Source organism: Lynx rufus, unplaced genomic scaffold, assembly GCF_022079265.1.
Source record: "Lynx rufus isolate CCGP_SWC_20201006 ecotype Redwood Valley unplaced genomic scaffold, mLynRuf1.p SCAF_2, whole genome shotgun sequence".
Taxonomy (NCBI): domain Eukaryota; kingdom Metazoa; phylum Chordata; class Mammalia; order Carnivora; family Felidae; genus Lynx; species Lynx rufus.
Genome location: NW_025814834.1, coordinates 141,543,329 through 141,566,548, shown reverse-complemented (window position 1 = coordinate 141,566,548; position 23,220 = coordinate 141,543,329). Strand labels below are relative to the sequence as shown.

The window sequence follows — 23,220 nt, the reverse complement described above, 5'->3', positions numbered from 1 at the left end:
TATATTTGAGTTGTTCCATACTCTCAAGGATAGCATCACATCTCTGAGATCGTTTTTTCCCAGATACCTGCCCTTGGAACCCTCCATTCTCCACTTCAGTCTGAACAGACTGCTCTCTAGGTCTGCTGCCCAGTGTCCTGGGCTTCCTGCCATGACTTTCCTGGTTTGGGGCCACTGTTTTCCTGGATCCCATGTCTGTCTTTCTTGGTTCACTCACTCATTGTGCTGCAGCATAACTGCAAATGATTTCCTAAGGAAGAGTGTGAAGGAGGTAAATTCTCTAAGTTTTTTGTAAGTTCTGAAAATGTGTTTTATTCTCAGGCCATCTGGTTGGATCATTAGCTCTATTGGCAGCATGTGGATATATAATCATATTTAACCAATTCCCTATTGTTATACGTTTGTTCTGAGTTTCACTATTGTATATAACTTGCATGAACATCCTTATATCTTTTCATATTTGTGCCATACACAATTATTTTCAAAGAATAATTCTGTAGAGAGGAAATCCTGGGAAAGTGGGATGCATTTTTAAGTATATGGACATGTTCTGCTAAAATTCTCTTTGGAAAGGTTACCCTGCACCTTCAAAAAGATGTTTGTACATGTTTGACTTTACTGGCTAATGTGTAGAGATTATTGTGTGTAAACATTTTTTTTTTTTTCACCAAGAGATTGGTTGGTTTTTGTTGTTTGTCCTCTTTGTTCTTGTTGTCTGAAGACTGCCAGTTAATGAGGTTCAGGAACTTTGAAGGGGGTAGACCAGAATTTTCTGAGCAAATTGGAAATGGTACCTGGAAAGAAGATAGACATGAATGGTCTTTAAATATTTCAAGGGTTATCATGTGAAGAAGAGATTTTGGATTACCATGATCAGAAGTAGGACTGGTAGATGGAAGTCAGAGAGGGTGCATTAGAGTTCTGAAACTTATGAATAGCACTCCCAGGAAGGAGCAGACAGCTTTAGGAGATGCTACACTTCTCACCGTGGAGTTGTGCAGGCTGAAGGGCAAATTGGAAGAGCTTTGGTAGATGGGATTTAAATATCAGTTGGTAATAGAACGAGGCCATCTTCAGAGTCCATTTCAACCCTACCACATTATGATGGTAAGAAACATAAAGTTGTCCTGAACAGAGTGAAATTTGAGCTGAGTGAAATATAGTTGTGAGGTGGAAAGTTGGTGTCACCTATTTGGTAGATAAAACTGTTCCCCCATGGAAGTATTTATTTTCCTTTTCAAACTGGATGTTTTTTTCCTGCAACAATTAGAACGTAAGATTGACGACTTTTTGAGAAGTGATGTGTGGACATAATTTATGTTTTATCTTGAAATAGCAATAGTGAACCAACATTTAGTCCTCACTAATTGTGATGGCGACCTGTCATTCTTATTATCATCCCTTTCTGCTCATCGTTTCAGGCTGGGCCCTTGGTCCTGTGAAGTCACTCAAATATCAGTGAGGTGGAGACTTCTACATAGACAGGATGGCATAGGCCCTTTTAGGACTTGTTCTTAAACTTAATCAGTCTTCTGTACAATCAGGATATGAAAAATTACTGGGTTCAGTTTCACCTTTAACTGCAAAATTTTTTCCACTATTTTACTTTTTATTTATTTTATTATTATTATTTTTTTTAGAGAGTAGGAGAGCAGGGGAAAGGGGCCGAGAGAGAGAGAATGTTAAGCAGGCTCCACACTCCGCATGGAGCGCAACATCGGGCTTCATCCCACAAGCCTGGGGTCATAACCTGAGCTGAAATCAAGAGTCGAATGCTCAACTGACTGAGCCCCCGATATGCCCCTTTTTTTCCACTTTTTGAGTGCCTTTTCTATTTTCATATTTTTCTTGGTTGCTATTAGTACATATCTTGTTCTCACATCAGTTCTGTCAAAAAAGATGGTATTATGCCCATTTTACAAATGGAGAAACTTAAATTTATTTATTTAAAATTTTTTTTTAACGTTTATTCATTTTTTGAGAGACAGAAGAAGACACGGCATAAGCAGGGGAGGGGCAGAGAGAGAGGGAGACACAGAATCAGAAGCAGGCTCCAGGCTCTGAGCTGTCAGCACAGAGCCGACACGGGGCTCCAACTCACAAACCATGAGATCATGACCTGAGCTAATGTCGGATGCTTAACCAGATCTCGGTGCCCTGAGAAACTGAAATTTAGATCAGCTTGGCCAGAGGTCACCCAGGAGTGCTAGGGTTCAAATCCTGGCCTCCATGCCACAGGCTTGTGATCCTGTCCTAACATCCCTGCCTCCCCAGACTTACTTGCTTAATTATCATAATGAATTGCCCAAATAGAATAAGAGTTTGAAAGATTCTAGCAGTCAGCTGGCCAATAAATATTTATGGAAATTCTGCCATCAGCAGCAGGATATAGTGGTTCATAGACACTTCCATTTCTCAGTTAATTCTGTCATTCCACTGTTTCATAAAATGGGGAAGATGAGGATGGTGGGAGGGGCAGCCATACACTCCTAATAGCAGCTCTTTAAAAAGTATTCACCATATTTATAGAGAGATATGGAAATGAGGTTAGAGAAGTTCAGTAATAGTCACAAATCATGCAGTTAAGAAAGGGCTTCTTAGTTTGCTGGCATGCTCATACATATGAGCATGCCATACAAATGGCAGCTTCTAGCCATTTTCCTTCTGATCCATAGCTGTCATGCAGGTCTCAAATTCTCCTACCTCTTTTTTTTTTTTTTTCAATTGAAGTATACTTAAACAATATCCTATTAGTTTCAGGCTTACATTATCATGATTTTATGTTTTTATACATTGCCAAGTGATCTCCATGTTAAGTCTAGTACCATCTATCACCATATAAAATTATTACAATATTGTTGACTATATTCTCCTTGCTGTACATTATATCTTTATGACCTACTTATAACTGGAAGTTTGTACCTCTTAACACCCTTCCCTTTCCATTCTGTTAGCCTTCTGACACCGACCCCCAACTAACACGCCTCTCCTCTGCCAATCATTAGTTTGTTCTTTGTATCTAGAATCTGTTTCTTTTCCCTTTTGTTTATTCATTTGTTTTTTTAGATTCCACATATAAGTGAAATCATATGGTATTTGCTTCTTTGTCTGACTTATTTAATGTAGCCTAAAACCCTCCAGGTCCAGGCCATCCTTGTTCTCAAATATGGCAAGATTTCATTCTTTTTGATGGCTAATATTCCATTGTATATACATACCACATCTTCTTTATCCATTCATCTATTGATGGGCACTTCAGTTGCTTCCACAGCTTAGCTGTTGTAAATAATGTGATGAATATAGGGGTGCATTGGTGTTCTTGTTTTTTTTTTCAGGTGAATACTGAGAAGTGGAATTGCTGTATCATATGATAGTTTTATTCTTAATTTTTTGAGGACCCTCTATTGTTTTCCACAGTGGCTGCGTCAGGTTATATTCCCACCGACAGTGCATGAGGGTCCCCTTTTCTCCATACCCTTGCCAGCACTTACTTTTTGTCTTTGATATTAGCCAATGTGATGGGTGTGAGGTGATCTTCCCCACCTCTTACTTGCCAACCCACTTTTTTCTGTCTTGTTTCACTAATCTAAATGTATCAAGTTTTGGAGATTAAATACCAAGACTTTTTTTTATCATAACACATTTCTCATGACCTCTAATTCTTTTCTACTGATCTCTTTACAAAATTAAAATCTGGATATTTTTCTCCTTTTCTTTTACAATGGAACACTTACATTCTCATCAGAGTGCTCACCCACTCAGATATAGGTTTGCAGGACTCTTAGGAATTGGTTTTGGAGGTGATTCTCCTTGCTTCATACTGAGGAGTAGGCGAGGTTCAACTCAGGAAATATGCACCAGGCACTGTACTAGGCTTTATGGATACAACAGTAAACGAGACACAAGGAATATAGATAATTTGCAAGGGTGTAAGTACTTTAACAGACAGGCAGAGAAATCTGTTGAAACACCTGACCTAGCTCAGGATTCAGGAGTCAGGAAAATATTTCTAGAGGGATGCAGCTGGTCTACCTTGATAATGCTGTAGGATCTGATGGGGGGTTTGTATATCTTCACTAATTACAATTTCAGAGAAGTATGGAGCTAGTTTCCTGAGGGCTTAGAGATTCCTAGATCATCTGTAAGCTAGGATGGTAGTTCTCTAACTTTAGTCAATATTGGAATCACCTGGAGGGCCTATTAGAACTATATTGCTCATCTGACCTCCACGGTTACTAATTCAGTAAGTCTGTGATGGGGCCCAAGAAAATGTACATCTAGCAAATTTCCAGGTGTTGGTGATGCTGCTAGTCTGGGGACCACACTTTGAGAACGACTGTGTTAGATATGAGAGAACCATTTTCTTTGGGAAGAGGGAAGAGAAATTAGAAGAAAAGCCAGGATGCTATGCCCATTTCTTTTATAAACTCAAGGGGTTTTTTCAGTGTGGAGATACTGCATTTTGGCTAAATTTAGATGAAAGCAACATATCAAATTGACTATTTTTACTAGTAACTTTTAGTATTTAAAGACTGTTATAGAGTCCGGTTTTATCTGATACTAATTTGACACTTTGGTTAATAGTTACTTTTAATTTTATAACCACCTGTAAGGAGTTCGAAGAAATCTTCTAAACTCTCAAAAAAGTCTTAGACATAGTATAGTTAATAAGTTTGTATTTTTAAAATTCACTAGAGAGAAATGTTTACAATTGTTTCTTAAAATTTAAGAGTAAGGCGATTGCTACTATTTCAATATTTTGCATGACTTTGGACTGTCTGCTTAAAAATATTTTAGAAATCACAAACAAAAACTTAAAAAATTTCAGTATTGCATTTCATATTTGGATAAAATGATTTATTTGAAAGATATAGTAAATAATTTAGCAAGGCTTTGGCTGACCTTAGGAATATATTAACTCATATTTTATAGCAATTTGGTATGTCATATTCTCTAAACATTGGGTATAGTTACCTAGAATGCCACACATTTAAAAAAAACTAAACAAAAGAAGATTGTTAGGAAAAGTAGATTGGAAAAAGAGCTACCTTTAACTGAGGGAGAAAGACAATGTTACAGATGGGAAAATTAATCTTTAAAAACAAAAGTGAGTGTTAAGTACATGAAGTTATTATGATAGAGGATTATACTAATCAACTATTTCTGAAATTTTTCTGTCTGGTTCAAGTAAGAATCTCACTAAAGTAACTCTTTTCTTTGCATTTGTTGCCTCCCCAAGGGTCATGTTCTAGTTGTGCACTATTTTCAAAGCTCTTCTCCCTTCCCCTAGTCACTGAAGAATTTAACTATGGGAGAAGAGGAAAGCAGAACATTTCAGCTTTTTAATTTTACCAGGATGGTCTCCAACTAAACACAATTACTTATTTTTCTGACCTTTTCTTAACTGAAATATCCCAGTCACTTCCTTTGCAAACACTCACCTAAACTTTAAATAAATCACCAAAACTAAAAAATAAGTCCATAAAACATCCAGGAACTTGGAATATGAAAGGCAATTTGCTTCCTATTACTTGAAAGTGCTTCTTTGTGCTGGATGAGTTAGAGAGGTCAGACATTTACTCTTTATTCATTCCTCTTTCTCAGAGCTAGGAATGTGATTTTAATTATGTATTAAAATGAAAAAGTTTACCTACCATTTGGGATTCATTATAATAAAATTCATAATAAAGAAGGGAGTGGCCTGCCCAAGTCCATCCTGGTTTTACTGTTTTACTACTGAAAATCCCGCATCCTGTGAAGTCTTTCCCTTTGACGCAAAAAAATTGTGGCGCCCACGATTTGCAGTTCATAATAATGGATCATTTATTGTCGCATTACACTGAATGATACCATGGAAGTGTGTTGTAATCATGAGCATTAACAGTCATCTTTGCCCTTTGGAAGATCAGATGAGAATGAGAACACTATGATACCAACACCAGAATGCCCCCAAAGTTCACCAATAAAGAAGGTTATAGTTATTATATATGGAAATATGTATAATATATATTATTATATACATTAGTATATAATGATGGTATTATGGGTGGATGGAAAGACACATGGGTTAGGGTATTAGATAACCAAAAGAGACTAGACTGTACAATATGCAGAAAAGAATTTAGGATTGGGCATTGTTACGGATTGAATTGTATCCTACCCCCAAATTCTTATGTTGAGGATCTGAGCCCTAGTACCACTGAATGTGACTTTATTTGCAAATAGGGTCATTACAGATGTTTTTGGTTAAGTGAACATGAGGTCATAGGTGAATAGGATGGGTCCTTTAATCCAACATGACTGGTATCCTTATAAAAAGGGGAAGTTTGGACACATACATGCACGTAGGAAAAATGCCATGTGAAGATTGGAGTTGGGATGCCTAGAAGCCAAGGAACTGCAAGAAACTAGGAAAGAGGCCTGGAGCAGATCCTTCCCTAGAACCTCCAGAAGGAGCATGGGCCTGCCAACACCTTGATCTCAGACTTCTAGCCTCCAGAACTGTTAAGACAATACGTTTCTGTTGTTTAAGCCACCCATCCTGTGGTACTTTGTTATGGCACCCCCAGCAATCTAATACAGGCCTGCTAGAGATGGGGATGGAAAAGCGCCTAAAGAGACTGCGTCTCACAAGTCTGAAATGAGACAGACAAGTACATCTAAATGGAGCTGTACTTTTTTCATCTTCCAAAAAGACACTGACGCTCAGTTGAAATAATAGCAGGCATAAAACTTGGACATACCACATGGATATACACATTTTATTGTTCCCTTGACTGTTCTATGAAACTGAGTAAAGTTACATTGCCCGATTCAGAGGTTGCAACGAAAACATCCTGTCGGCACAAAAGGGGTAAATTCTAATAACAGATGTGTTGGTTTCTCACAGTAGAGAGAGCTTATTCTGTTGGATATTCCCAATAATCGTGCTTTCTTTCCTCTAGCAGATGTTGCATGGAATGACAGCAATAAAAACATGTTCCCCTAGCTCTTAGCTCCTGGGATTTGAAAAATGGAGTTTCAAGTTGAATTTTTGACTCCTATGAAGATTATAAAGAAACCACATGAAATAACAATTGTTGATGTGTTGTTCAAAGACGAATTAGATTTTGCTCAATACGTCTGCACATTTGGCAGGCAGTGCAAATGTAAACGTGGCAAATTCCATTCGGTCTACACACTTCTCACCAAAGAAAATGAAAAGATACTACCTGTGAAACACCTTCTACACCTCGCGTAGAAAAGTGCCACAAAGAGATGTGATTTGCTTACCTCTGATGTTGAGGCTTTCATAATGAAAGTTCTTTCTCACCTTTAGCTTCCTCAAAACCTGAAGAACCAATGAGAGTTTTGACTTCACAGAAATGGAGGGAGATGGCTTCCATAGACCTGTGCCTATAAGATAGCTACAATTATTGCCAGCATGCGTTGGCCAGCCGTAAAATCATATGTGTAGAGTGTGAGGTAAAGAGAATGTCCTTCTGTAATTTGGAAATAAATCGAGGATGAGAAAACAGAAAAGTATTACATTAAATAATCAGATATTCATGTACTGTTTCTTTAAAACTGATGACTGCTGAGGAACCCGTAAGCATCTACAAAAGGATGAACTATTAGCACCTCTGTTAGTTAATGTAGTCTGAGGGTTGTGACAAGCATACAATGGAAGAATGGCTCATTTGGGGAAATAAGACTGCTTCTGAACTCAAAAGCATTGCCAGAAAATGGTAGCCACATTGAACAGGATTTTCTTCACTAGAACTGTAACTTATTTGGAATCCATTTTGTATGCTTTGCAGTATTGAAAAAGGATGGCTATTTTAGAAGTGGATAGTTTATATGATGAATTTGTACATGCAAAAGACCTTAGAGACAAATAGCTGGTCTATCAAAACAAGCCTATAGATACAAAGTGGATGGACCTTTTCAGAGAGCTGGGAACTTAATTCTTGTAACTCCAAAAAGCCTGCTGTTGCTAGTAAAAGTCTCAAGTATTTTATGCTCACACCTTTGTTAAGAAAATAATTTAGGTTGAGGTCATCCTATTGGAGTGATACTGTAATGTGGATTCCTAAGAGCAGAGCTACAAGTCAAAGTAATTTTATGTTGGACTGTATTTCATTCTTGAAAAAAAATATGTGTGTGTGCATGTATATGTGTGTGTGTGTGTGTGTACTTGCTTGTGTACACGCACACACACACGCACACACACACACCAAAGGCTGTAGGCAGTTCAGAGAAGTAATACTGGAAAAAGAAAAAGAAAAATCTGTATTGTGGATGAGAAGATGTCACTATTATTTTTTATTAAATATAGGTAACAACTATTTAATTAGTCCCATTGTATTTACATTCTCCTTTTACAAAGTCTCAGATTTATGTCTCTTAAAAATATATAATAATGTAGCCTCCTAAATTTAAATATCCAAAAGAAAGTTAAAAGGGCAAAAGGAAACCTAAAAATATTACAGTTTCACGCATTTTATTTGTTAAATTAGTCCTATTTTTAATTACGACTAATTACCACTATTAACTAATCTTGTTTGTTTAAATAAAAGCTTTTATTGTAACAGAAAAGTAAATAATACAGAAAAATATATAATTTCAAATAAACACCGACTCTTCATATTTCCGTGATAAAGTCGTGACACGTGTACATAGTTATTTCTCCTATGTTGTCATGTGTGCTTGGACTGGTATGGCTATGCCTCTCTTGACTTGAGGTAAAGCCAGTCACCCCCTGTGCACAGTACTCACCTTGCCCAGTGCCTTTGCCCCTTTGTCCCTCCTCCTTCCGTTTCTCCTCATCACACGTTTCAGTTTCCCTAAGGCCAGTGAGTTTGAGATTATAAAAAGTTCTAGATTAGTCTTGGAAAAGCTAATTCTTGAAACCAGCTCTGAATTTTTAATCTCTAAAATAATTTCCGTGGAGAAGAACTGAAAACCCTTCAAATAAAAAGGGTTTTTTTGTTTTTTGTTTTTGCTTTATATTCCCATTTGGAAGGCAGCATGTATATAGCTTTTAGGACTGAAGTTCCATGTATACCTAATGTTTTGGGGGCAGGTAGGATTATTTCTTTTCATGTACAATCATAATTCTGATTTAACTGGAAGTGGTGGAATGACTCTATTTACCTAGTAACAGTTTTTAAATTACATGAATTTTTGGAATGTATACGTTTGGTGTTCTTTCTAATGCTTATTAACTCTGCTCTACTTTTCCTATTATTAAACTCATACAGTGTACCAGGTATTATGTTTCTAAATTCAGAAAGGTCCTGAAAGTATGGGTTTTAGCTGTAGGATCTTCCGATTGACAAATATTTTTTCAGGTCAAATGTGATAGATCAATTTTAGCATGTGTTGTTACATTTGGCAGATAAGCATCGGCTCACAGGCTCACATGTTGTTAATTAGGATATGAAGTACACTTTTGAGATTTTAAGGTGCTTTCATTAATAGATATAAGAATGAGTTTCTATTAGGTATTTAATTGCTCTAAAATTCCTCAAGTGCTGAAATTCACACTACTTTGGTAATTATTTCTACAGCAATTTGAGGATGCCGTTACTGATGGCTATTTGCAGAATTCATTAATTCAACATGAGACAACAGCTTAAAATCTGTTTTTATAAATGAACATAAGTGTATACAATATGCTATCTCTTAAAAATAATGTAGAATTCTAGTGACTCTAATTTCTCATGAAGAAAATTAGGAGACTTGGGGCGCCTGGGTGGCGCAGTCGGTTAAGCGTCCGACTTCAGCCAGGTCACGATCTCGCGGTCCGTGAGTTCGAGCCCCGCGTCAGGCTCTGGGCTGATGGCTCAGAGCCTGGAGCCTGTTTCCGATTCTGTGTCTCCCTCTCTCTCTGCCCCTCCCCCGTTCATGCTCTGTCTCTCTCTGTCCCAAAAATAAATAAACGTTGAAAAAAAAAAATTTAAAAAAAAAAAAAAAAAAAAAGAAAATTAGGAGACTTGGTCTGTTTTGACATTGATTGTTATTTTATGCTGAGAAGTTATTGAATGTTCCTTTAATATTTGGAAATTTTGATAAGAATGGCCTCCCTGACATCGTGTTTTATGTTTATCATCCAGAAGGATGGAGTACTGGCATACATTGGGAATTTTCGCCTGCTTGCAGAACTTTCCAGCCCCTTTGTGAATCAGCGGTAAGTTATTGATATCATTATTTTACACTTATGCTGTTTACCTCTAGTTTGGGGAAATTTTTTTCCAAGATCCTAAAGCTACTAAATAAAAATGAGAATATGTGATATGAACTGTTACCACCATTGTGCAAGTGAGGAAAGTAAACGTTGGAGGGGTTGGAAAAACTTGTCCAAGATCCCCTAGCTAGAAAGTGGTGGTCCTAGCTTTTGAACAGAGCTCTCTCAGAAAGGTGATGATGCTTTATTATACTTGGGTTCATCTTGGGTCCTGTTCATATTCTTTTTTTTTTTTTTTAAGTTTATTTACTTTGAGAGAGAGCATGTGTGAGCACTTGTGTACATGCGTGCGAGCAGGGGAATGGCAGAGAGAGCGTGGGGGAGGAAGGGAGAGAGAGAGAATCCCAAGCAAGTCCAAACTGTCAGTGGGGAGCCCTATGTAGGGCTCAACGCAGGGTTCAAACTCGAGAACCATGAGATTATGACCTGAGCCCAAATCAAGAGTCAGATGCTTAACCGACTAAGTCACCCGGGTGCCTTTCCTGTTCATATTCTTGACACCAACTTACTCCTGTTCCCAAATTCTGATATTGACATTACCTGAGTTCCTCATTTAAGAAAAACAGTATTCTAATTTTAGATTTACAGAAAAGTTGCAAAGATAGCACAGGAACTCTTATATCCTCCTCACCTAGTTTTTCCTATTGCTGATGTCTTCTATTACCCTGGGACATTTGTCAAAACTGAGAAACCGATATTGATACATCACTCTTAAGTGACCTACAGACTTTGTCGGATTACACCAGTTTTTCCAGCAGTGTTTTCTTTTTTGTTCTAGGATTCAATCCAGACTGCCACACTGCATTTAGTTGTCATGTCTTCCTGGTCTCCTGTAGTCTGTAACAGTTCTGAGTCTTTCCCTGTTTTTCTGACTTTGACAGTGTTAAGAAGTACTGTCCAGTTATTCTATAAAGAGTCCCCCAGTCTGGATTTGTCTGTTTTTCTTATGACTAGATGGAGGTTATGGGGTTTGGGGAGGAATTCCATGGAGGCAGAGTGCCCTTGTCATCACATCGTATCAGGAGGTACATGCGTCCACATGACATCAGTGGGGATTTGAACTTTCATCACATGGTTGAGGTGGTATTTGCCAGGTTTCTCCACTGTGAAGTTTTTTCTTTTCCTTACTCTGTTCTTTAAGAGCAAGATACAAAATGTAGCCCACTCTCAAGGGAGAGAGGGAATTAAGCTCCACCTCATGGAGGGAGGTAGTTACTCATATTTGCCAATGGATTTGTAATGAGGCTTTATTACCCTTATCCTGTCATTTAACGAGGTCTACTGATGTTTTTTTCTGTGCAGTGTTGGCTGTTCCTTTCACTCCATATCCATGGTCCTAGTTGGGGACCTTCGGGATGTCCATGGTTCACTTACTGCCATAGCCTTCCAACTGACTTCCCTTGTTCCAGATTCACCCTCTCTTTAATCCTTTCCTCACAGTGCTGCCGACGTAGTGTTCCCTGTGTTCCATTTTCTATACCTTATTTTCTTCCAAAAACTGAATCCTGTTTAGACTCTTCCCTTTGACATTCATTGCAGCATGCTCCCTGTGTCTCCAGCCTTATTTCTTACTACTCATTAGAGTCAGGTTTGAACACTTACTGTCTCATGCACCTCTGGGTTATTCTGACGTTTCTTTCTTTATTCACATCATCCATTTACCCTCCATCTTTGAAAAATTTACCTATCTTTAAAATCTTAGGTCAAAGTCCCAAGCCAGGGGAGGCTCCCATGACTGCATTGTAGCCTTTTGTGACGTAGTATAGAGATAACCCAGAGAACTGAAACTGTCAAATCAGACTCATGTGAGTTAGAGAATATATCCGGTATTAAACCTTACTAATAATCTCAAGGATCCTGATACATCAAAATGGCTCCCTGGGTCCTTTTTGCATTGGGCACACTCTGGAAGTTATCTATGAGGGCCATAAACAATATGCATAGTTCATATTGCGGACATAGAAGGACCTTTCTTGGTTATGACACATCTCCATATAATACTCAGATAATTACATAACTTATGTAACATTCCCCAGAGGGTCAGGCCCCATAAATCTGTACATCCTAGGTTTGTTTGCCATAAGCAATCCTAGAGTAGGTTAAGTCCTAAAAGCATTCGTGGATGAGACTCTCCAGCAACACATACCATTAGTCTATTTATCGGGAGGCCTGTCATTAGTATGCTTACCAAGCAATTAGCCTGATCTTTTTTTCTTGCCAAAGGTGGTGGGGGAAGGGGGAGGAGTGGTCCTTCCACCCGCAAAACAGGAAAGAATGGGTTATAGATCTGCTGCTTAACCTTTTCTTTCCCAAGTGCTTATACACTATCTTATTTTGTATGCCACTGTTGCGGATGGTGTAATCTTTTTTTAACATTTACTTATTTTTGAGAGAGAGAGGGAACATGAGCAGGAGAGGGGCAGAGAGAGAGAGAGAGAGAGAGACACAGAATCTGAAGCAGGTGCCAGGCTCTGAGCTGAGAGCACAGAGCCCGACTCGGGGCTCCAACCCATGAATCGTGAGATCGTGACCTGAGCCAAAGTTAGACGCTTAACCGACTGAGCCACCCAGGCACCCCTATGTAATCTTATTTTTTGAGGAAGATAATCAGTTCCTTGGGCTCTGCCATTTAATTTTTTAAAATAATAATTCTTCTGCAATCCTCAAAGACTGAAATCGTGGAAGTATAGAGCAAAGAGCACGTTCTTTGAAGTCAAAAGACCCACATTCAGACCCAAGCTCTCCCACTTACCATTGGACATGAGTGGAAGACTATTTAATCTCTCTAAGCCTGGTTTCTTACCTATAAAACAGGGATAACGATGCCTATAGGCCTCACAGTTTGTTGTGAGATTCAATGAGATTTCGTGCTTGCCGTTTGGTATATGTTCAATAAGTTCTAAATGACGTACATATTCAGTATGCTAAACTGGAAGTGCATAGTCTATGCTTACTTTCTCTACTTTTTTGTATCTTTTTTGCTCTTTAACTCATTAAAGTTAGGCTTCCTCCTCTGTCATTCTGCTGGAACCGCTTCATTAGAGGCACCAGTGACTTCTAGTTGCAAAATCGAGTGAACTCCCTTGGTGCCTGTCTTGTGTCTCTCTGTGGACTCGATGCTATTCCTCACCTCCTTCTAAGGCCCAACTCCCTTTGCTTTCATGACACTGCACTCATCTGGTCCTTGTATTTCTCTGACCATCCTCTCTCACTCTCCTTAGTAAGAGACAGTTCCGTACATGCTGGTGTTCCCTGAGGCTCTCTTCTGGGCCCACTGATCTTCCTCTGGGGTGGCCCAGTGCTTCTCCCTGGGGTGAGTTCTATTTTCAAGGCAGCAGCGATTACCTGTTTGCTCATTTCGGCATAATGAGCAATGTGTGAATTTTAAAATCAGATACACTCAAGTTGCAATTCAACCTTGCCACTTACCTGCCCTGACCTTGGGTAAGTTATTTAACATCCCTGTACTACAGTTGTTTTCTCCTTAAAAAGAACATATTTAATACTACGCACTTCTTTGTGTCTTAGTCAAGTGTTTTCTCCTCCCAGGTGGCACATCAAATTCAACATGTCTAAAATAGAATGCAACATATTTCCCTCCGTAGTCTCATATCCTCTCGTTCAGCATGTGGCCCAGCCATTCTTGGTCACTCCCGCTCGATATGTGGGAATCACCTTTGACTGTTCTCCCTTACCCACATTTGGTCCATCACCAGGTCTTACCAGAAAACCTCCTAAATATTTCTTGCCTTGGCCACTGACTCTCCATCTCTACTGTCAGTGCCCTCGATCATCATCTCTTGCCTAAGCTACTGTACCAGTACTCTAACCCTGTACTACCCAGTAGGGTAACCACAAGCCACATGTAACTATTTAGCATTTAAATTAAGTTAAAAATTCAGTTCTCAGTCTAACTTGTAACATTTCAAATGCTTCACAGCCCCATGTGGCTAGTGTCTACTGAATTGGGTAGCACATCCATAGACCATTTTTGTTACTGCAGAAAGCTTTTTAGGACAGTGCTGTTCTAGACTGCAGGTTGGCAAACTAAGGCTCGGGGGCCAAACCCATTGCTGTTCTTTCACAAATGAAGTTTTATTGGGGCACAGCTCTGTTCACTTGTTTACATGACTGCTGATACACTGCAACAGCAAAGTTGATTGTGACAGAGACCATACAGCTTCTAAGACCTCTTACTTTATGTCTACTCTCTTTGTGGAAGAAGTTTTGCTGATCCCTGCTCTAGATCGTCTACCTGTCTCCGGTCCTGTTCCCCTTTTGTCTCTCTTCTCTATCAGTATCTTCCATGATGATCCCCCTAAAACCCAAAAACGAACATGCAGCTTCCCTGGTTGAATCCCCTCAGTGGCTCCTGCTGCATTACAGGATAAGATGTGGGCTCTTCAATGTGATACAAAATTTTCCAAGAATAGCTGTCTTCTCTCTTTCCACCACATTTTTCCCTCCAAAATCTCCTCTCATTCCAACTTGTCCATATGCTGAAAAGGTCTCCTGGCTCATCCTTCAAGACTCAGCCTGAGGATTATTTCCATCACTGAATCCCATCTCTTTTGGGTTGAGCTGGGTGTCCCTCACCTGTGCTTCCACAATAGTGACATACATTTACCCCATTAGGATTAGTGTATTTTATGATAATGTTCTCTCTCTCTCTCTCTCTCTCTCTCTCTCTCTCTCTGTTTCTTCTGGTTCATCTCTGTGTTCATTAGATCAAGGGTGCAATTTTGTTCAACTTTGCATGGTCCAGCACTCCAACATTGTCTGGCACATAGTAGCCATTTAATTGCTTTTTGAAAAAATGACCCCTGGGAAGTGATCAGTTAAACTTTAGCATCTCTTGAATGTGATTCAGATTATGAGACTTTGAAGCAGGAGAAAATTAACTGACGCTTAAAGGAACTTCAATTTGTTTTTGTTTGAAACTCCCTGAGAACTCATAAAATTAGAGATAGCTTAATTCTACACCTTTATCTAAAATCTTTGAGTCTTTAGTAAATTAAGAAAGGGAGAAGTGTGTTTGGAATGTGAACAAGAAATGGTATCACGGAAGAGCAAGCAGATAGTAACAAAATCAAGCGCAGCCACTTAAGCTCTCTTAGAGTTTTCTGTTGGTTAATTGTTTTCTTTAGAGTTTGTGGTATTTTTATGTTTTCTCTATTTTGGAGCTTTGTATAATTTAAGAAGACACATGGGATGCATGTGGTGGCTTCTAGAGGGAAGAGGACTAAAATAAAGCTTAGACACCTGGGCTTCAGTTAAATTTCTGCTGCTGAGTTATACCCGTGCATCAGGTTTCTTTTTATAAAAACTAATTCAGTGGTGGTAACTTCTTTCTTCCCTAAATGCAATGAACTGTCATGAGGACATATTTATGCATTGCATTGATATTAAAATTCAATATCTTATAAGAACTTTGTACATATGCTCCTTGATATGTGAATTCAGTACTTACTAAATACCTCCTCAGTACCCAAATGTCCCAGTCCCTGCCTTCCGGGACCTTCAAGTATGGTGTCTAGTGGTGTGTCTGTGTTTGAGAAAATAGGACTTAAAAATAGAAAATAATGAGCTAGTAAAACAAGACATTATGTGAAAACAAAAAAGTGCTGGTATTAATGGTGTAAAACAGCTGCTCTCAAACTTGTAGATCTCATAAATTATTGAGGACTTGAATGAACTTTTATTTCCTGTGGGCTTCTATCTATTGATATTTGCCAGATTGGAACTTCAGACTGCGACATTAAAAATATTTATTAATTCATTTAATAGCAACAATAATATTTTATGTCAACATAATGTGTTTTTTGTATGAAAAATAACTACATTGCCAAAATGAAAACAATCCTAGAGGGAACAGTGTCCCGGGTGTACATTTTTGCAGATCTTTCTGGTGTCTGGCATGATGGTATTTAGCCGGATTCTCAGGGCTGGCTCTGTTTTCAGTCTGTTGTGAAATGTTGTTTTGGTAGAAGCACATGAAAAAAAACAAAAAACAAAAAACCCTGGCTTCTCAGAGTTAATAACGTAGTAGGAAAAGGTAGAAACACTTTAGTAGCCTTTTCACATAATTGTGGATATTCTTCTTGAACATTACCAAAATACACCAAGAGGTAGTTTCTTAAAGGTTAGTTAAATGTAGAATCTGAAACCATATCAACAAACTTTCTATACATAGTTACATTCAAGTCCATTGGTCTTTCTTGCGCTTTGAATCTTTTGCACATGCCTAATTATGTAACATCATGCTTTGGTCATTTGGCCGTTTGGGTCACTGAGTTATGTAGGTCTTCCAAATGTTGGTACATTTATTAGTAATATTAAAAAAAGTCACATTAGTATCACCACTGATCTCATTTAAAGAGTCTAAGTATTGGGAGGCTACCAAATTCATAGTGGCAGATAAAAATTTTCCAAAATTCTGATTTTCATTTGAAAGTTCAAATTCTGTTATTGGCAACAAATACAAGCTTCTTCTCTCGATGTGACAAACTCACTTTTCATTTTTGAGAAAACGCCTGCCAAATACCCGAGTTGAAATAACCATAGTTTTTCAGGTTTTTTTTTTTTTCAAGTACAAATGATGGTCCATGGAAAAAGCATGTAGTTTAGCTCACAATTCAAATCATCATCCAAGGGTATTTCCTCCAGACAACTATTATACTTTGTAGCAGACGTGTGTTGTATATACTTCCCATTTTATCACACAGAATATTAAAACGATATACTCAAAGGGCCATGATTCAATGAAATTATTATTCTTCATTAGGGGCATTCTTAAGTGAAACTGGCTTTATCCCCCCCCCCCCTTTTTTAACTTTTTTTTTTTTTTTTTTTTTTTTTTTTTTTTTTTTTACTCCCTTGTTTTAAACTGCAAGAGTGTGGCAGGAGAGAATACAATGTCTACTAGTACCATTCTGTGCCATTGCCATGATTTGCACTAAGATGCCAGGTTTATCTACCAGTGCTTTGCACTGTCGTTATAGAAGTCAGCCCAAGGAGCAAGGTGGATAATATTTTAATATTATTATGAAAATAGTTTTCCCCTGTGCCCCCTCCAAAAAGTCTCAGAGGTCCAGGGACCACATTTTAAGATCTATCATTGATTGATATTTGCCATGCAAGTCTTCACCTGAGAAGGTGGGAGCTATCCTTAAAATGTTTTGGGATGATTTTAGAAGTGGGTGGGGAGGGGAGGCCCTCCATTCAAGCAGGAAGAAATGAACACGAGTTTTTAAAAAGTGACATAAATATGCCATGTGAAAGAGAAACCCAGACTTGTAGGATTAAAGAGTATGCCTTAGGAAGAGGGTGGATAGGCATAGAGGGTATTGAGTGTCAGAGAGAGCTGATTGAACTTGATCCAGTGGACAGTGAGAATGTAGTCTAGTAGAGGAAGATGTTCTGAAAATAGCCCTGAGTTAATTGTAGTTTTTGGTATTTGTAGGATAGATTGGAAGATTGGAGGCAAAATGTAGTGTTAGGAGGTTAGCAGACAGCTCTTAGTTTTGTGAATGAATGGTGTGATTTCATTAGTCCTGAAAATAAATAGGAGTCCAAATTAGGCTGTGGGGATAGAGAAAAGACAACGAAATAGAGATTTTCAGGGAAGAAAAGGGGATTTTGGCAATGGATGAGAAATTAGAGGTAGATAAAAGGGATGAGTTTAAGATCACTTAACTATATACCTTTGAGGAATTGACCCACGAAAAGATACGGAGTATGAGGAAGACTGGGGGCGGGGAAGGTGGTGGATTTGGCCTGGAGATGTTAGATAAGAGGACAAACAGAGCATCTGAGTGGAAATGTAGTGAGAGGTACAGAGAGGAATTTTGGGATGATCAGGTAGAGGTGACATTTGAAGCCATGAGAAAAGATGGCATTTAAGTGATAAAGTTGAGTGTCTAGAATTGAAGCATAAGATAAGGAAGACTACATACAATGAAGGAATAGTTTAGAAGGGGAAGGAGAGCCAAAATAATATTGGGGTGTGGGGCAACTTTTCTAAAATTAAGTTCCTGAACCCCTAAAATTTCAGGATTAATATTAAATACCAGTGTTTACATGCCTGAAAGAATTACATTTGCAACCAGGATATAACCAGGGTCAGCTCACTGCCCAGTCTCTGTGTAGAGTCCCAGAAACAGTACAGCATCCAAAACCTTTTTGGAGTTTTTCCAAGGATGTCAACAAAGATCGTTTGTTACTCACAGAAACACTTCTTAAAATTCTCTTCGCTCCTCTTGAACTCACAATATCTCCAAGACCCTGCAGTTTTCCCAAGGCTCATTCAAACTTCTGATCCTTAACTCCCAACTCCAGAAACTCCCGGAACCATTGCTGTGTGGAAGGATTGATTCTATGATCCCATCCTCTTTCCTCACGTTTTTTCTTTCTCTATCTGCAAAGAACCTTCCTGCTCTTTCCAGATGTGAATTACACCAAATAATACCTTGTTTTTACATGATTTGTAGTTAGTACCACACTCTGCACAGTTAATTCCCAGGACTTAATTGAAAGATTCAATTTTCTTTAGAAGGGCAGTGGAGGAAGAAGTGCTAAATGACCAAAGACAGATTTTTCTCTGTGGGGTTGGGTGAAGATTATAAACGCCTACAATTTTCTATCTTTCCTGTACACCTGTCTTAGTAATAACTGTGGATGGTGGGTAAAAGAGTGTTTTCCCTCTGTTCTTTCTTCTCACATGCATGTCTTCCTTCTTCTTCCTGCCTGTTTCCCTTTCAGCTTCAATACATATGTTCACAAACTGTTAGCCTTTATTTGATGGAATGAAAGTGTGTTCAAATTAGGGAAGATGTAGATGCCAACAAAATAAGTGGTCCTTATGACATGAGAGAGGAAGATAAGAGTATATAAATATTATTTCACCTTGTATTAATATATGAGCTCTTCCCTTTAAAAGAGACTGACTTAAAGACCAGGCACTAGTCACATGGAAAAATTGGCAGACGATGAACATGGTTGGTGATTGCATAGTAAAGCCAAAGGACAAGTTCCATAAGTCTGGATTTTTACATAATCACCTTTCCACACAATCAAAAATTTGGAAAGTACACGAAGTGCTTGGAGAACAGGAAGTAGTCTGGACCAAATATAGGACTTATGAAAAGAGAAAAGACTAGAATCAAGGGAGACCAGTTAGGTCAATGTAGTCATCGAGGTAAGACATACTGAGGACCAAAAATTATAATGGCAGCAGCGGGAATGGAATGAATCAGGAAGGGATAAGGAAGACTTTTAGCAAATAAAATAGGGCTTGGTTACAGACTGTGGAAATAGTCTAGGGTGACTGCAAGTTTCTGATTTGGATGACTAAGTCATTGGTGACACCGTTGTTGAAGATTGGGAAGATCAGTAGGTATAAACTTCCAGTTATAAAATGAGTGGGGATGTAAGGTACAGTGTGGGGAATACAATCAATAATGTATCAGCTTTGTATGATGACAAACATTAACTAGACTTACAGTGGTGATCAATTCTGGTGTATACAAATGTGGAACCACTATGTTGTATACCTGAAACTAATATACTATGTTATGTCAACTATAGTTCAGTTTCATCAATCAATAAAATCTACAAACCACGCACACGCACGCACACACGCACACACACACGCACGCGCATTTTTCACAGAAAGACCTGAATTTGAACAAAGAAAAAGCAGACATTGGGATGCTTGTGACACACGAACACACAAACTGTACTGAAAAGATGGCCCCTGCACTCTTTCTAGTCTTATCTGGCTGTCTGAAATATGGCCATTTAATTATACAAAACAATTTTGTATGGCTCAGTGTTATATGAAAGTTTGCTTGTGCAAATTCCTTAATTTTTATATTAGAATGGCATTTATTCATGAAAATAAAAATGTTTCCATGTGTCAAAAACAAACAAACAAACAAACAAATGATTGGGAGGGTCAGAAGAGAAACAGGCGGTTTTTGTGGTGGTGGTAATGTAGAGGAGGGGTTGCCAGGCAGGGAGTAAGGTATTGATTCTTGGCATGTTGAGTTTTAGGCATATTTGAGAATTTGTGATTTGTAAATGCTCACCAAAAATTAGGTGAAAATGCTCAACAGTAACTTAGAAATATGCAACTACAAGTAGTCTGTGTGAGAGAACTTGAAGTCAAAGATTTGTGCTAGGGTGGTGAGCCTCTGAGAGTGGATGAAATGACCTTGGTAGCACATATAGAAGGGAATGGTGTTTGGGAGACACACATATTTAAAAAAAATTTTTGTTTAATGTTTATATTTTGAGACAGGGAGAGACAGAGCACAAGCAGGGGAGGGGCAGAGAGAGAGGGAGACCGAATCCAAAGCAGGCTCCAGACTCTGAGCTGTCAGCACAGAGCCCAGTATGGCTCTAACTCACGAACCATAAGATCATGACCTGAGCTGAAGTCAGACGCTTAACTGACTGAGCCACCCATGCGCCCCTGGGGGCACACATATTTAAGGGACAGGCAGAAGAAGTGGAGACTGAGAAGTGTGATTATAGGGAATCAAGAGGAAATAGTATCATGGAAGTCAGGAGAGACGGAAGTGTGATGGTTGGCAGTGTCATATGCTATAGAAAGGCCACCTGAGATGAAGGCTAAGGTGAGCCCACTGTCTTGGGCCTGGGGAAGCCACTGGTGACCAGTTCCTTTGCAGGGGAATGTGATCATATTGTACTGGGCTGTGAAGTATCACAAAAATGTCTGTGAATATACTGTTGACTTCTCTTTCAAAAAGTTGATAGGGAAGACAAGCAGAGGAGAGACTTTTGGATTAGAATTGAGCATGTTGGTGAGAAAGAAGAAAGGATCGATCTAGATGGAACAGAGGAAGGGGAGAATTGATGGACTAAAGTCCCAGAAGGTGGAGTGGGGTCCTGAGCATGGCAAAGAAGTATACATCTGAGTATAAAGGTAAAGGTGCCCGAAAAGAAGTTTCGAGACCCTGAGGCCAGAGTTTGGGGAATTCATGCTTGATGGAACCTTAATACCTCAGTAGTTAGAAGAGGCCAGTTCCTCTGCAGGGACTAAGAGGTAGAAAGGAATGAGGAAGAGAAGTGACTTGAGTGGTGACACAGAGGTTGGAAGCACTTTATGGAGAGTGTAGAGTTAAGTAAAGGGACTAAAGCAAACTTGAGAATTCAGCAGAAGCCCAGCTCTCTTTAAATTATAGTTGTGCCTGCCATTTCCCTTAATATCTGTATGGGTGAGGAGGGGCGCCTGGCTGGCTCAGTCAGTTAAATGTCCAACTTCGGCTCGGGTCATGATCTCACAGTTTGTGGGTCCCAGCCCTGCGTTCGGCTCTGTGCTGACAGCCCAGAGCCTGGAACCTGCTCCTGCTTCAGATTCTCTCTCAGCCCCTCCCCTGCTCATGCTCTGACCTTCCTTCTCTCAAAAATAAACATTTAAAAAAATATATGTGGGTGAGGAATAGTTATTTATTGAGTTCTTAATATGGCAGGGGGAGATTCTTACTGTGTGTCGTAACAGCTTCCTAGCAGAAAGGAGGTCCTGTCATCGTCCCCAGGTTTGTAGAGCTAGCTAGACCTGAGGCATAGAGGTCAATAACAGGAAAGCCCATGCAGGTGTTAAGTGGCAGAGGCAGGCTCTGAGCCCCGGCAGCCTGTCTGCAGAGCACAGCACCCACCTGCAGTGTATGTGACATGCCTGGGAAAGCTGGTGTGATGAGCTTTTGGAGGTAGGCAACAAGGGTGGGATGGGTGAAGTGGCGAGAGACCTGAGGGTGCTGATAGGTCTTCTGAAGCCAACCAAGGTCAGGGAGGTAGGAACGGAAGTAATCAAAGTCTGAAGGCTGATACTGAGGGACTTGAGAGTCAGGAGGTCAAAGAATGGCTTTAGGTGGAAATGGGCAAAGTGAAACGTGGGATGCTAAGGGTTGTGATGACAGAGGTCATTTGAGTGATCCCAAGGCCACCGTATAGTCGAAGAGGTGAATGGCTGAGGGTAACGGGAAGTCCTTGGAGTAGAGGAGACTGTAGGATGGAAGATCTGGATTAGAACAAAAGATTTTGACTTGACTGCTTCAGTGACGCTTTTCCCATTTGTGATATTTTATTAATTTGACCATTGCTGCCTAAATAGTTTCTCTTTTAATTGCCTTGAATAATTGAGCTTCTCTCTTGTCACCCTACGTACACTTAGAAATTGTAACATACCTCTTATCCTACCAATTACTCCTACTTGATCTTTTGATCTCTCTTAGTAAAATATTTTAAGGTTTTCTTAACTGTTAAGCTTTAGCTACCGAGGCTGAGCAGTTTCTAGCTTAGTCATAACTAATTCAGCCAAGTTAAATATTAAGATACATGGACATATTTTACTATAGTTACAACTTAATCTCTAAAATAATGAGGTAAAATTAGGCAAGATCTTTTTTTTTAAGGAGAAAAAAGCAGAATAGAGAAAGTACTGCAATTTTAAAAAGAAGCTTCATTTCAGAATAATTTTAGGGGTGCCTGGGTGGCTCATTTGGTTAAGCGTCCGACTTCAGCTCAGGTCGTGATCTCACGGTTCATGAGTTCGAGCTCCATGTCGGGCTCTGTGCTGACAACTCAGAGCCCTGGAGCCTGCTTCAGATTCTGTGTCTCCCCCTCTCTCTGCCCCTCCCCTGTTCATGCTTGGTCTCTCAAAAATGAACAAACATTGAAAAAAATTAAAATAAAAAAATAATTTTAGACGTCTCCAAAAGTTGCAAGGAAGTTACAGAAGGTTCCCAAAGACTCCTCTCTGTTGTGATGGTTTCTCAGACTTTGGTTGTTTTTTGAGGAGTCCCGGTCAGGTGTTTTGCAGAGTAGTTCTCAATTTGGATTTGTCTCATGTTTTCCTCATCATTAGACTCGGGTTATGGGTTTTTGGAGGAAGACAGTGGAAGTAAAGTGCCATTCTCACGACAGCGTGCCAGGCCTGAACACTATAAACATGACTTATCACTGTTGAT

General features: G+C 39.2%; 1 protein-coding gene across 1 annotated transcript in view; it reads left to right on the top strand.

Moving 5' to 3' along the window:
* TLCD4 (TLC domain containing 4) overlaps positions 1 to 23,220 on the top strand; it is a 69,212-nt gene that overhangs the window by 40,366 nt on the left and 5,626 nt on the right. Inside the window, exon 6 of the mRNA XM_047085906.1 lies at positions 10,098 to 10,171. Coding sequence (XP_046941862.1) covers positions 10,098 to 10,171 — 74 coding nt within the window. The remainder of the gene's footprint in view (positions 1 to 10,097; positions 10,172 to 23,220) is intronic.